The sequence below is a fragment of the Paramisgurnus dabryanus genome, chromosome 24 (assembly GCF_030506205.2).
Source record: "Paramisgurnus dabryanus chromosome 24, PD_genome_1.1, whole genome shotgun sequence".
In the NCBI taxonomy this organism is placed as follows: domain Eukaryota; kingdom Metazoa; phylum Chordata; class Actinopteri; order Cypriniformes; family Cobitidae; genus Paramisgurnus; species Paramisgurnus dabryanus.
The window spans coordinates 14,714,491-14,728,544 of record NC_133360.1 but is presented as its reverse complement, the minus strand read 5'-3'; the positions used below and the strand labels follow the sequence as shown (position 1 = coordinate 14,728,544).

The 14,054-nt window shown below is 40.8% G+C and overlaps 1 protein-coding gene across 1 annotated transcript in view; it reads right to left on the bottom strand.

Moving 5' to 3' along the window:
• Positions 1 to 14,054, bottom strand: part of unc13a (unc-13 homolog A (C. elegans)) — a 54,879-nt gene that overhangs the window by 24,408 nt on the left and 16,417 nt on the right. Inside the window, exons 10-29 of the mRNA XM_065246538.2 lie at positions 11,895 to 12,638; positions 11,715 to 11,808; positions 10,127 to 10,173; positions 9,825 to 9,903; positions 7,165 to 7,170; positions 6,429 to 6,503; positions 6,133 to 6,352; positions 5,822 to 6,049; positions 5,599 to 5,740; positions 5,347 to 5,516; positions 3,681 to 3,796; positions 3,437 to 3,600; positions 3,201 to 3,354; positions 3,053 to 3,121; positions 2,869 to 2,958; positions 2,611 to 2,745; positions 2,135 to 2,268; positions 1,974 to 2,059; positions 1,566 to 1,692; positions 1,365 to 1,461 (exon numbers count right to left, since the gene is read on the bottom strand). Of these exons, the coding sequence (XP_065102610.1) occupies positions 1,365 to 1,461; positions 1,566 to 1,692; positions 1,974 to 2,059; positions 2,135 to 2,268; positions 2,611 to 2,745; positions 2,869 to 2,958; positions 3,053 to 3,121; positions 3,201 to 3,354; positions 3,437 to 3,600; positions 3,681 to 3,796; positions 5,347 to 5,516; positions 5,599 to 5,740; positions 5,822 to 6,049; positions 6,133 to 6,352; positions 6,429 to 6,503; positions 7,165 to 7,170; positions 9,825 to 9,903; positions 10,127 to 10,173; positions 11,715 to 11,808; positions 11,895 to 12,638 (2,977 nt within the window). The remainder of the gene's footprint in view (positions 1 to 1,364; positions 1,462 to 1,565; positions 1,693 to 1,973; positions 2,060 to 2,134; positions 2,269 to 2,610; positions 2,746 to 2,868; positions 2,959 to 3,052; positions 3,122 to 3,200; positions 3,355 to 3,436; positions 3,601 to 3,680; positions 3,797 to 5,346; positions 5,517 to 5,598; positions 5,741 to 5,821; positions 6,050 to 6,132; positions 6,353 to 6,428; positions 6,504 to 7,164; positions 7,171 to 9,824; positions 9,904 to 10,126; positions 10,174 to 11,714; positions 11,809 to 11,894; positions 12,639 to 14,054) is intronic.

The following is a 14,054-nucleotide window of genomic DNA, read 5'->3' as shown; positions in this document are numbered from 1 at the left end:
AAATGCAGTTAGCAACATGTCACAACTTCCAACTATCTGATAAGTTCTCGATGGACAAAATTAAGTCCTGCCCTAAGTTTTTTCTCATTTCAGCAGTCGTTTCACTTGGATGTACGTCACGTTATGTAAAAAGAAGACAATTGCTACTTTCGTTGGTGACTTTGGTTAAAGTCTTTTTAAGGAAGTCGCGTCACTGCACCGCCATGTTTGCAATGCCTCCAGGTCTTATTATAGCAATATACTTTGCATGCGTAAAGTCTCTCCGCCAGAGGATTTTATTCTATAACAGTTGACGGTTGGCTCTTTTTATTGGAAGGCCGGACTACAGAGTTCATATTGACCACTGCGATCTCTACCATTTATAACAATACCAGTGAAGCATCTTTAATATTAACTCTTTCCCCGCCAGCATTTTAATATGCCTCCCAGAAAATGCTCTTCCTTAAATATATTAACATACAATATATTAAATGAAAGAAAAGACCCTCTGCTTTAAAAAAAACCTGTTTCATCCTACCTTCATCAGTTCGTATTTATCACTCTCAAATATAGGTAGGTTTCTTCAAAAACATAGATTTTTGAGCAAAAAGCTGAGATAATTGCATTTTTGTAAAGGACTTTTGATAGAGATCAGATGCAGAGCATCCTCAAAGACGGACATACAGGTGTTTGCCTTAGGGCGATACTTCCGGGATTTATAAGTTGCGCAAGCCACCTGCTGGATAATAGTGGTATTGCAGATTGAAAAGATAACTCGTCAATGGTGGGGAAAGAGTTAAATATCTTTGCTTTAACCCACTGGAGTCATTTGGAATACATTAATGATGGATGTTGGTGCTTTTTGGAGCTTTGCCATGTTGAGCCCAACTGAGAAGATAACACACTGGCTTTATTTAAAATGATCCATTATTCAATTATTCACTTTTCCTTTAATAGCAACAATACATTAAGCAATTTAGCAAAAATACGATATGAATTTTATATTAAATGTTTATATATTTTTCAAAGTCTTAGACTACTTAAAGGAACAGTTTGTAGGATTGTGGCCAAAACTGATACTGCAATCACAAAACTTGTGGCTAAAACTGGTACTGCAATCACACAACTGGTAGCCAATACACAACATGACAACATAAACATCAGTTGAGGGCTGCAACTCCACTTTTTAAATATCCTGGCCGGACCATTGTTGTCAGTGTTATAAGTATTTGAAATGAAAATGATTTCTTAATGTCTAGTGACATGTCAGGGCCATTTTATGATTAATTGATATACATTTCTTACAAACTGTTCCTTTAAAAAATATGACATCTGTTGAATCTGCATCTATTGAATGGACTCAAGGAATCAAAAGCCAATCTCACCCCATCTTTTTTGTCTCGCTCCAGAGCACCATGCAAGAAGTCTCGAGAAACCTCTTCGTTCTCGTCCAGCCACTGAATGACGAACGGTTCAAACCACCTGCAGAGAAATACATCCACCTGAAGCTCTATAACCATTTTTCCCCATGGTCAGAGTGACATTTTTAGTGCGTATGAGGTTGTGAGGCATCGGGAGTCACTCACGTGGGATATTCAGGCACTCGGCTCTTGAAGAAAGGCAGATCTTTGCAGTATTCATTGTAGAGCCATTTGACTTTGAAGTGCAGGTTCATGTAATCGGCACTCTTGCACAGACGGTTCTTTTCGTGCTCTGGAAAGTGAAGATAAAAGCTCTTCGTGAATCGGTAGACGAAATTTAAATGACAGATTCATCTCAGCACCCCTGCCGAATCAGCAGATTAGAAGAAATCCACCACATGCCGACTTTTTACAGCGTGTGAAATTTAAGTGGATACCAGTGGGGAAGCCCTGCCATGCACTCAAACTTTTTATTACATCTGTTAGTAGTTATGATCATTGAAGCTGAAACTTATAATGAACTATCATGTGGTTTGAGATCATACCACAATGTAACGTGAACACAAGACTCACCCTCCATAGCGTACTTCATATCTTGGGCAAACAGGTTCCACATAACTTCTGCACTTATCTTTCCAACATTGAGCTCCTGGGGAAACCTGCACAGACCACAAACTCAGCGATTGGGATAGTAAACTGGGGCGTTTCATGAGAAACCAAACTGCTGGACTTACTGGTTAAGGCAAGGGGTGTACGAGTTCTTGTCCTCTTCGATGATTGAAACGATGAGGGTGATTAGCTTGGACCAAAAGTCGAGATTCTTGATGCTCGGACCTTGTTCTTCCGGAGGAACCTCTCCTTTTTTGTTCTGCAAAAACGAAATGATAGCTCGAGGCTCATTGTGTCTTCTCACAATGTGCTTAGCTCTGGAAGAAATTACCCTACTTAGATGCGCAGTAGGAACTGTTTTTCAGCTAGCAGACTAACAAAAAAATATGCCAAACACTCCAGGGAGCGAGTTACAGAACAATCTGCAAGCTTCAAAGCAAAACATACCAAGAAGCCCAGCGTTAGATGTTTAATTCAAAGGGAGGAATGTTTAATATTACATATTAATGAAGAAAGTTTACGATAGCACAAACAAACGCTTTGAGATTAACTACATTGGTAACAGACGAGCTGTCGGAAAAAGGTCAATGTGTAGACTCACCGGGTCGGTTTGGTACTCTCGACTATACAGCTCATGGCAGTTGTTAAAAATGTACTCATAGGTAGAGTTGAGGCAGGCTTTTACACAATCCTTCACCACCTGACTGGCACGAGGAGGACTCTGGAGCTCTTGGACCTGGAGAAGAATAGTTCACAATTCATTTGAAGTGAAGATTTCGAAGTTAAATGTTGTTCAAAAATAAGTTTAATTTGCTTCAAACAAAGCTATCTACAGTATCAAGCATTTGAAAATGATGACCTTCATTCTGAAGAACGTGATACTGGTGAGGAGATCCACGGTGGACTTGAGGTCCTGTAACCTTTCGGGGCTGCTGGCTGGGAAATTGTTCTGTTAGAGACAAAACGGGTCAGATGAGAGAAAGTCATTGGGTCGTCATGCCTAATATTCAAAAGTTGAATAGAAACCCCGTTTGACACAATACCCTGTACATGGAGAGGTCAATCCTTAGTGAGTTATGGAGTTGGTCAAGAAGCTTGACAAATCGCTCTTTCTGCAAATAACAAGAAACAACATGTGATTAGACGTGATGTTTGCGTGGCTTTGATGTTCTTTGGAGGCGAAGCACCCACCCCAAAGTTGGAGGCAGCAAAGCGGTCGGAGGCAGACACATTGTTGGTGGCCTGGGTCGTGTGCGCGTAGTAGGCGTTGATGTTGGCCAGTAGCGTGCTCATGACGGCGGGAACTCCAGGACACATGTACTTTGACGACAGGCATGCAAAGTGTCTACAGCCAAGAATATACAACATTGGTTATTTTTGGCCATGTTACGCATCATAATCACAACCGTTTATTGACCACAACTTACGTCATGGCTTGATAAATGGATTCCACTCCGTAACGCATCGCAAACTCGTCCACGATCTCCTGGGGCGTCTCTTCAAAGTAAACCTTCCAGGCGTCATCGCCTTTGGCGTCTGGTATTTTCACCACCCCGGTGTTTAGGATGTCGGTTAAATAGTGGAAAAGGTTCTGTGGGGAGATGGAAAGGTGTCCATCAACTGGCCATTAACGTGCGTTAAGCTTTAATTTGATTTGATTTGCTGACTGACCTCATGTAAGCAAGTGTACTGGACATGGTACGGTGCTACAGTTTCTTCTCCTTTGATCTCCACGCTGATGTGCATACGAATGGCTCCTGACACTGCCGACTTGTCTGTTCGCTTGTCTGAAAGGCCATAGCATCCTTGTTAGCATTAAGGCCGAAGTATGGTCCACAGCAATTGGGGGCGCAATTTATGACAATTTACGAAAGAGTGGCGTGTACTGTACATGTACCACCGGATTTGTGTATTTGTAGGTTGCGCACGCACCTACAGGAGATACGTGGAACTAGGGCTGGGTTTCGATTCAAATTTCAAGAATCGATTCGATTCCGATTCTCAAGATCTTGGATCGATTATCATTGTTCGATTCGATTCAATTCGATCCGATCCGATCTGATCCGATCTTCGAGATTTAGATAAGTGTTTTTGAAAAAAGCCCGAAATGGTGCCAGATAGGGGTGCATGGCATGACCAAAAATCTATTCCATGAGTCATTTTATCAGTATATTTCATGGTATACATGTTTTTCAGTTTTTTGGATTATAAAAATGTGCAGTTATTTGCCACTCACTATAGCTTTTAACTGCTCACCACAGTTTTAAAATATGGACAATTTAAAGTTAATAATGTTAAAGTGAAAATGCCCAGATGATAACAACAGATTAAGTCTTGATAGACAGAATCTTGTTTTTAATCGAGTTATTAATTTTAAAGACTATTGAAGCTATAGTATGCATTGTATTTTGTATTTATGCATACATTACATTAAAAATAGGCAGTATGTAAAATGAACAGGTATAAATTTATGCACAAACCTACAGACAGGATAAATACCTGTATATGAGAGACGGACCTCTTTATAGATATTATGACGGGTGCTATGATGTGATGAAGTCTGTTTTGACGCTCTTTACTTTCTATTACACGTTAACATTTTCGTCTCTTTCTCGTCTTTCTGAACAAAGATGTTTGTACTATAAGCAAATTAGGCGTCAAACTACAGCGCACGTGTCACTGATATAAACGCGAGTTTTGTAATTAGCTTGCTTAAAGTTCAGAAACCTTTACAACTATTAGCATTATTATGTGTAAGAAGAACTCTTTATTTGGCGACCCGTTGCGCGCGCCTCAAGAAACCTCTGCCCGTCAGAGACCGGCTGCATGAGCACAGAGGGAGGGAGGGAGAGAGAGAGAGTTTCACTGGAGACCCGCGGTGGATTCACTGCATGGCGCTTATTATAAAAATTACACAAATAACTCGTTCATTTGTTATGAGTAGATTATTTTACATGTAGATCGCAGCTTTGAGCGTTTCTAGAGTTTTCAAAACAACCGCTTGCTTAACGTTCCTGACGGCTATGTTCGTTTTTTTAATGTCCTTCCACCTCGCGCGCATGCGTAAATTCAATGACGCGGCAAGTTTAAGTTATTAATTATTAAATCGATTCTTTGAGTTACGGATCGATCTTTAGAGATTAACATGAAAATCGATTCAGAATCGGTGAATCGATTTTTTCAACACAGCCCTACGTGGAACGTCGTCAAATAAACTATGCTTTGCAAGGCTGTGCGTTCCACCGTGGCATACGTTCGCATACACATTAAAAAACTGACTATATTACGAACTTTACTCTCCACAAACAAAATAAAAAAACTTGGCTCAGTTCCTTACCTAGATTGTACCAGACGTCCATTTCACCGCTCAGCGTTCGAACCTCAATGATGGTCTGACCCAGGAAATCATCAGACTCGCGTTTAAACTTCTGCTTTACTCTCGACTTAATATCGTCATCCTCGTCCCACACGCGCACCTTGATCCGATCTGAGGAATTGTGGCACTCGCTGGATAAAGATGTCGCACAACGGTGAGTAAAAAGAAAAAGATTTCCAAACTCTAAAATTGCAAACAATGTAGTTTACTTACAAATTAAAGCTCTCGTCCCATACAGGATTGAGGTTGCCGTAGATGGTCTTGGTTCGTTTCTTGGTCTTGCCCACTTGCACGGTTACATAGGGGTCGCTAGAACCGGTTTTGTCTTTCGCCTGCAGGCCCTGAGCGCATAAAACTGAAAGAAAAATACAAATATTAAAATATTTCACACAGAGAGACACAAACGTGTTACAATTGACAAATGTGAGTTTATTACCTGTAATACTAATCTTTGCCGACCACTTAGATGTCCCATCCAAAACACTTTGCTTGACCTGCTTCATGTGGGCCACATGCGTGGCCTTGATAACTGCGAACACTTCCTGAATCAGCTCAAAGATCTCAGGCTTGTTTCGCTCTCTGATCTTCATGCGGTCCTTCAACACCATGATGATGTTTTGCGTGCGATCCTCGGCTCCGTGTTTGGAGCTCTTCTCCGCTGCCCCTGGGAAAGACGGACGAGAAAGACTATCATCTCATGCTTCCTCAAAGTAATGAAAGCTAAGCGTCTCATTGAGAGTCTCTTACTCTGTAGACAGTCGGCATTGAGCAAATCTTGACACTTTTCATGGCATTTGACACCACACTCAGTGCAGCGCATGCCCTGTCGAGCGATGCCCCACAGAAGCCCTTCACACTCATAACAGTAGGTGGGTGTGGTGGCCGTCCACACCTCAAAGTTATGTGGGGTGGTACAGGAGATGGGGTATATCAAAGCCTGTAGGGTCTTCTTATAGACGTGACTCTTCTGCAGATCAACAGGTAAATAAGTGAAAACTGAAAGATGGGAATGGTTAGGAAGGAAACAGGGTGTGTTGACATACCAATTCCTCGTTGTTAAGGGTGCTGGAGGCCATAGCAGAAGTGATGCCTGCTTTTCGAGAGTTCTGGACAAGAGACTAAAAGAGGAAACAAACATGTAGGCCTTAAAATAATTTAGGAGCAAATGTACCTCTGAGACCCAGTCTGTGAATTTACTGTTTATCATCACATATATAATGTGAAGAACATTATTTGAAAATATATTCTTGATATCTTTAATATTGACTGAATAAGGTCAAAGATTGAAATCAATGTGAAAGTAATAACTAAACTTTGAGACTTAAGCCTGGATTTCACAGATAAGAACACATATTTGTTTTACAATTAATATTTAAAGGTACATTGTATTACTTCCGGATATATAAAATAAACTACAAACGTGAGTATGTTTTCATATTTATCAATACTTTTTAATTGGCAAATATGAGACCAGAGTTATTCACAAAGATGAGATTTTTAGAGAAATGAAAAATAATACAAAATAATAAAATAACAAAATAAATGAAAGCTCAACAAACAAAGAATCTTTAAACAAAATAAAATAAATATATATATTTTTTTTTATTTAATACACTAGTTGGTTTATAAACCAACTTTAAAGTAAATCTTACATTTTATAAGAAGCATTTCACTATGATTTGTTGTGTATCTGACCAATAAAAAACAACTTAGTACTAATTGCTGCCTTTGTACTAATGTGCATTTAGTTTCATGTTAAACAGAGATTTTGATACTTACCATTGCCTGCCGAAATTGAAGCATTGGAATGAAAAAGTAGATAAAAACATTACTGATAAGTTTTGCAAAGATCACTGCCATACTGATAAAACCAGCATTCCATGTAACTACATTAACAAACAAAAAATAGAGCTGTTTTCCCAGACAAGGCATAGCCAAAGCAAGGACTAGGTCTTAGTTAAGATGTTTAAGCATCTTTTATAAACATGCCTTAGTAAAAGACCTTACTGGTGTGCAGTGGCGGCTCGTGACTGCTCTTCCGAGGGGCACAAATTCAAAATAAATGTTCAGAGTGTCATGTGTGTGACTTGTATTTTCAAAATATGTGTTTGTTGCGTCATGTTAACCATATGCATCACGCGTCAAAATTCACAAAATACACGCAAGACACCCTTAACAGTAAACTCTGATCATGCATGAGATTATGCGAGTATCTGGCAAACGCGAGCATCTCTTTTATAATAAACCCTTTAGACGTGTCTGTATCAGGCACTTATTTTGACAAAACATGTGGTGCACTCCCCGCGCAGAACACATATTATGAAATTACAAACCACACACATGACGGGCTACATACATGTTGTGGCGAACTTCGCATCGTGCACCCTCGAAAAAAGATGTCACTGGCCGCCACTGCTGGCGTGCTGCTGAGACAAATCAATGGCACTGGCTTATTTTAAGATCTGTCAGTGCAAGCTATTTTCAGTTAATTCACCTAAAGCATGTGTTTTAGTCTAGGAGTAGCCTTAAGCCATGTCTGTGAAACCGGGGGTTAGTTTTTGCATGTCAACCAGCATCATAAGAACCATTCTGTCTGATCAGCATTGCTATGTTATCAACTAGGACTAACCAGCATAAACCAGCTTGGACCAGCAGAGAAAAATGGTTGTGACAGCTTAACACTTTAAAAGTGTGCACTCAACTGCAGCTGTAGCTGTTTATATAAATAGGTCTGAAATAATGCAAAAAGCAGAATAAAATATTTTTTGCAGAAGAAAGACTTGAACGAAAAATTGCTCATACCAGCACATTGGATCTTGACTCTTTGGCCTGGTTATAGCGACAAGGAAAAGCCAGGACTAGGCCATATGGGGCTTTTCCATTGCATAGTCCCCCACCGTTTGGTTTGGGGGCTTTCCACTGGGTGCAGTACGTAGTACCCGGTACTTTTTTTAGTACCACCTCGGTTGGGGTTCCAAGCGAGGCTAGCTGACACCAAAACGTGACACAAAAACACTGTAGATCACTGATTGATCTGAGAGAATCGTCACTACCAGCATCATCGCTATAATGTAAAAGATTAGCTTTACCTTCGTGCTAGCTTGAGCTGTCTCGAGTAAACCTGTTGTCATCTGTGCTTTGCTGTAAGTTCCCAAACTCACTTTAAGTGATGAAAACATCCACAGGTTGAGAATCAGGAACACCATAACAGTTTTTTTCCAGACTTGCAGTTTGTGGCGGCACATTCGCGACGCGCACATCCGCATATGCTTAAATGCAACTTAAATGAGGCTCAGCGGAGCGCGTCGACTGATGCCACGGGTGTTTGTACAGAAACTGTCATGTGAGAGAGAGTTAATGATAAACGCGATGTGCAAACATCGATGTGGTGGTCAATTTTAATTTGAATTACAAAATAAATGAATGTATAGGAATGTATAGCATTCCAACGACACTCTCACTTGTATGGTGTGACAGCAGTAGGCAGCACAAATATACAAACTCGATGGAAAAGCTAACCAAGCCAAAGTGAGGTGAGGTGACCCGACCTAAACCGTGGGGTACTATGCAATGGAAAAGCGGCATTAGTTAAATTAAGACGTTTAATAATTTTTTATAAACATGCCTTCAAAAAAAAATGTCATAGCGTCATATCATATTTTAAGATCTGTCAGTATAAGTTATTTTCAGTTAAGACAGCTCAAACATGTTTTAGTCTAGGACTAGCCTTAAGCCTTATCTGTGAAACCGGGGGAAGAGTCTGGGTGTTTGATGGTAAACCGGATTAAACCAGACAAACTGCAGAACTCTTTAGTGCTGTATGGTAATTTTTCCTTCATCTTTCAGTCCAATGAGTCAAATAGATCCTGGTGCAGCTTGCGTGCCTACCGGGAGTGTTATTGGCTAAATAACCGTATCCAGACCTACACGACAGCTGAACCCAATTTTTGCCTATTATGTTATGTTGTCTAATGAATTCACAACAATCTCTCCTGGCAGTCTGCGGAGGAGTCTTATATAACATGCGTACAACCTCAGAGATAAAAAACAACTAATAAAGTCAGTCTGGATTAAAATGTTAAATGAACTCCTGGAATTACACAAGGTCAGCAGGGAAGGCTCAAGATGAAATACAGAGTCCAAAACTAATAAGGTAGGACAGTGAGGCAGTGGAAAGTCTGACTGGACCACCGAAGACTCATCAGTCAAAAGGCTGAATGGCTGACTAATGCGGTAATAATGTCCAACCCTGTAGCTGTGACTCAAACTAATGTGCCATGAAATTTCTGTGTACTCCAGAGCTTTAACAAAGGCACTCTGAGTGCTGCCCAACACAAAGAGTAATACAAGTGGACATGCTTTTGAAATTTTGATGATGATGCTGGATCCAGAAATGCCCTGGTTGAAGCAGGGCTGTATTGTATTGAAGCGTGACTCACCAGATCTCGTACGAGAGGGATGGCCTTTCTTTTGCGGAGGTCAGGCATGCTGTCTATGCTGTAGAGAGCACCACCAGGCCTGAGGATCAAAGAGGTAGAGGTATTTTGTAATATTAATATCATAATATAAGATTTATGATTGATAGCAAACTGGCTCCTTTAGGAACTACTTTGTGGGATATATTACCCTTCTTTTACAAAGCTTTGCAGATTAGATGCTCTTTAATCGTCATACTTGTGTTAACTGGGTTCATGTATTTCTGTGTGCACTGAAAATGAAATATTTTGTCTATGATGCTTACCCGGCTTGCAAAAATAATGACGCAAGTCCCGGAGTCTCGCCTCGAGCCTGTAGACAAAAACAGGGAGTGAGAGTGAGGTCAGTAACAGAGCTTCACTTTTCTCCATTCAATCTTTCCACTACTAAACCATATTAAAAAATGTTTTAACATCCGTTCAGACCTCTCAATTTAATTTCAATGCGGTTTCTATTACTGAAATATAAAGATTTTGTTTTGATCGAACACACATGGAGCCGGCAGTCTGTCTCATTGACGTCAGTTGCGGACTCACTTGATCTCTATCACCAATATTTTGTCATGATGACTCCATGCCTATCTTGGAGGGAGTGCGCCGCACTCATCTGCCAGGAAAATGCGTTTATGGGAGCACACATAGCAACACCCACCTTTCAGACTGCTTGTCCAGCTTCGGCAAAACAGGGAAGAGCATGACAATCGCTATGGCAATGACAAAAAACTGAAAGAAAAAACACACAGAAAACTAAAACGAATGGGGTGGAACACAAAAAGGGGGAAGGGGTCCAAATCTCAAAACATATGTGACTGTAAAATAACGTATAAAGTAAAACATAAGGTGCATCCCAAATCACATACTTTTGCACTATTCTATATCATTTAAGTAGTATTTATCAAGTGAGAAGTATGTTTATATTGAAATTTGCAACAATAAAAGTACACAGATGTTAAACTCGTTCAACTGTAGAATGAAGTGTGGACACTTCGCAGACTTGAAGGTCACAGTTTTGCTTATTTTTAGAGGACATGAGAGTTTTGGCTGGATAGGATACAGCTACGGCCTAAATCTCATGAGATTGGGGGTAGGATTTTGATACCAACAGTTCTTTCTAGATGGGATACATCTACAGCCTCCAGCTACGGCCTAAATCTCAGGAAATGATGGTTAGGTTTGGGGGTAGGATTAGAATGAAAACGGTGTCCATCCAGCGAGATTTCACAAGATTTAGGTCGTTGCTGTATCCCTTCTAGCCACAACTGGTGAGGAGGTTGTAAAGTTCTTTCGAAGAGTTTAGTCTGACAATGACTGAGGTCATGTTGGGTAAAGCACATGCCACTGACATCAAAAGTACCACATACAAAATAATTTTTATGGACTCACTTGTGTTATTTGTTTGATATCATTTGTCAGAGAAACTGCTTATACCACTCTTTAGTCAAAAGCCAACTCGATCTCACAAATTTCCATGTTATAGTCATTGTCGCTTGGGTTTGGGGTTAGAACGACTTTCTGTTTCATAAAATGACATCCTAACCCAAACCCAACTCTTACCCTAACGTCAGGCGACAATTGTTTAAAAATATACTACCCTAAAATTCATACGCTAGATGGTAGAGTGCATAAGTGTATAGTATATAGTGTATAGTGCGTCATTTGGGTCACAACAAAAGTAATTGACAAAATTAATAACATGAATGGAAAAGACAGGCAAGAAAAAGAAAACAGACAAAACACAGAACTGACAAAAGATGACTTAATGTTGGCAAACAGAATCAACCCAACAGGCCTAAGCGAGGTGGCAAAATGCAGATTTCGAGGATTATACAAATTAAACAGCTAAAAATTTCATACCTCCTGCAGCTGAAGCTGAACTCTGCTATAGAGCCGTAACCAGTTGGCTTTAGCCCTTACTGCAGGATCTACTGGTGGCTCCAGCTTGGGTGCACTGGAAAAGAGGTAAGATTTTTGAATTGAACTTACATCTACCAGTGTTTTATAAAAAGGTCCCTGAGGACTCTATTGGCAGCTTACCTTGCAGGTGGAACCTCTTTCTTCTCTTCAACTTCAGGCTTGACCTCCGTTGCAGGAATGGGAATAGGTTCTTCTGCATGGTTTACCGGCTTGCCTGCAGGAGTTGGGACCTTCTCTGCTTCCAACTCTGAGACCCGTGTTGGGGCTGAGGTATGGGGCACCTTGGCAAAGACATCTTGTGGCTGCTGTTGGGCTGGAGGTTCTTTTTTATGCTCCATAGTCTGGAATGGTGGTTGGGATTGGGGTGGCTGTTGCTGGTGCATGGAAGCCTGTTTCTCCAGTGGTGGACGGCTGGTGGGGGCTTCAGGGGCCAACGCTGGAGCCGTGTTGGTTGGGGTAGGGGCGTAGGGTGGCTCCTGGTCTTCACTGAGTGTTCCATCCAGTGGGTAGAGGTCTTCGTCCTCTTCATACACAATGCCCTCTTCTTCCTCTTCGTAAGGATACTCCTCACCCTCATGTTCGTAGATTTCCACATCTTCATCGTAGATAGCGCCTTCCTCACCTCCATCTTTGTTGTATTCTCCGTCATCACTGTAGACGCCCTGTGGCTCGTCGGGGTCCCAGCCTGCTGAGTCTTTACCGTAACTAACAGATGAATGGCAGGAATGGTAGGAATCGTTCTCGTCATAGAACTCTCCGGATCCCCGGAAGCTCTCACCATCCTCAGGGCCAAACTCCTCACTGAGTTGGGAGCTGCCACGGCTCAGCTCACCTGAAGAGGCATAACGACTGCTGCCGGTTGGGCTGTGGAAGTAAAAAGTCATCAGTTATAAAAGGTATACAGAAGCAACTAACAAACAAGTTTACAGAGCATAAACAAAACATATGAGGCTGAGGAAAAACCAACCACAGTGGACAACGATAATTCCCAGATCAAAGTCGGGTTTAAAAGGGTTTAGTTACTTTTCTAGCTCAGCTGGCCAGAATAAGCCATCTTAACTGAAGCTTGGAAACCACATGGACCAGAATAACTAATAAAGACCATTACACCAGATTTGGTTTACATCTGCTTTATATCCAACAGACAAATATTTCAGTGTATTTATATGGAGGTAAGATGGTGAAAGAAATAATGACTCAATTAAGGAAAACTCAAAACACACGTTTTCACGATCTCAGAGACCAAACACAAAAAAGATGACTGGGAAGAGAATTCATCCAGGTGGACGCAAGAAAGAACAACACATAGGCAAAGACATAGGAGAGTAAGAAGAAGAAAGTGAAGGAAAGAGATAGATTAAAAAGAAACAGCATCTTCTTCTGGCAAAAAAGGGAAAGATATTTATCCGCAATGATGGATGAACCCATTAGGTGTAGAGTGAGAGAAGAGAATTAGAAAGAAAACACACGCTGACACACACACACTTTCATTATCGATTATGGGATGTAAGATTTGGTAATTCATAAAAACAGATGCAAAAGATGTTTAGAGCCAAGAAAGTATTTGGGAATCAGACTGGAAGAGGAATACAGGACCCACAGGACACACACTCAATTCAATGTAATGTATACTCACAAATCTGTCAGTTAGCCATATACAACTTTCCCCAGGATCCAAATTTAACCATTTGCTACACTTTCCAATGGCAGGTGAATTGAGAAGATTTACCAGCCATAATGAGGAGACTATTGTCAATACAATTTAAACTGCGGTCCTTAAGAAGTTACTTACTGTTGACTTTCTCTCTAGAACATAAACCTACCATTCTCGTGAACAAAGACACGTAATATTCTCCCCACATTAGTTTAATCTCCTGGAAAGATTAACATCCTGACACTTTGGAAGTATATTGCTGATGTGTACTTCCCTGTCCTCTGTCATAGCCATCTAGACGGACCCGCCTGCTGCCCACACAGAGCATAGTGTCTCTAAAGGCTATGTAATTAGTGCACACTAGGCATTCACAATTACAGCGTTATCCTCCAGCTCTGTCAGGCATAAAGCAGGCAAATAACAGACTTCACAGAAAAGCCTTGTTTTATCCAAACTCAATGGACCCCCATCGGTGATTGCAGCAAATTACGATTACACTATTCCAAAAACCTTGTGACACCTATGAGACGGTTCCCAAATAACATGTGACAAGCTATCAACAAATACACAGCAATTATTAAAACATAGATACATATACAGTAAGGTATAGATACAGTATAGGATTG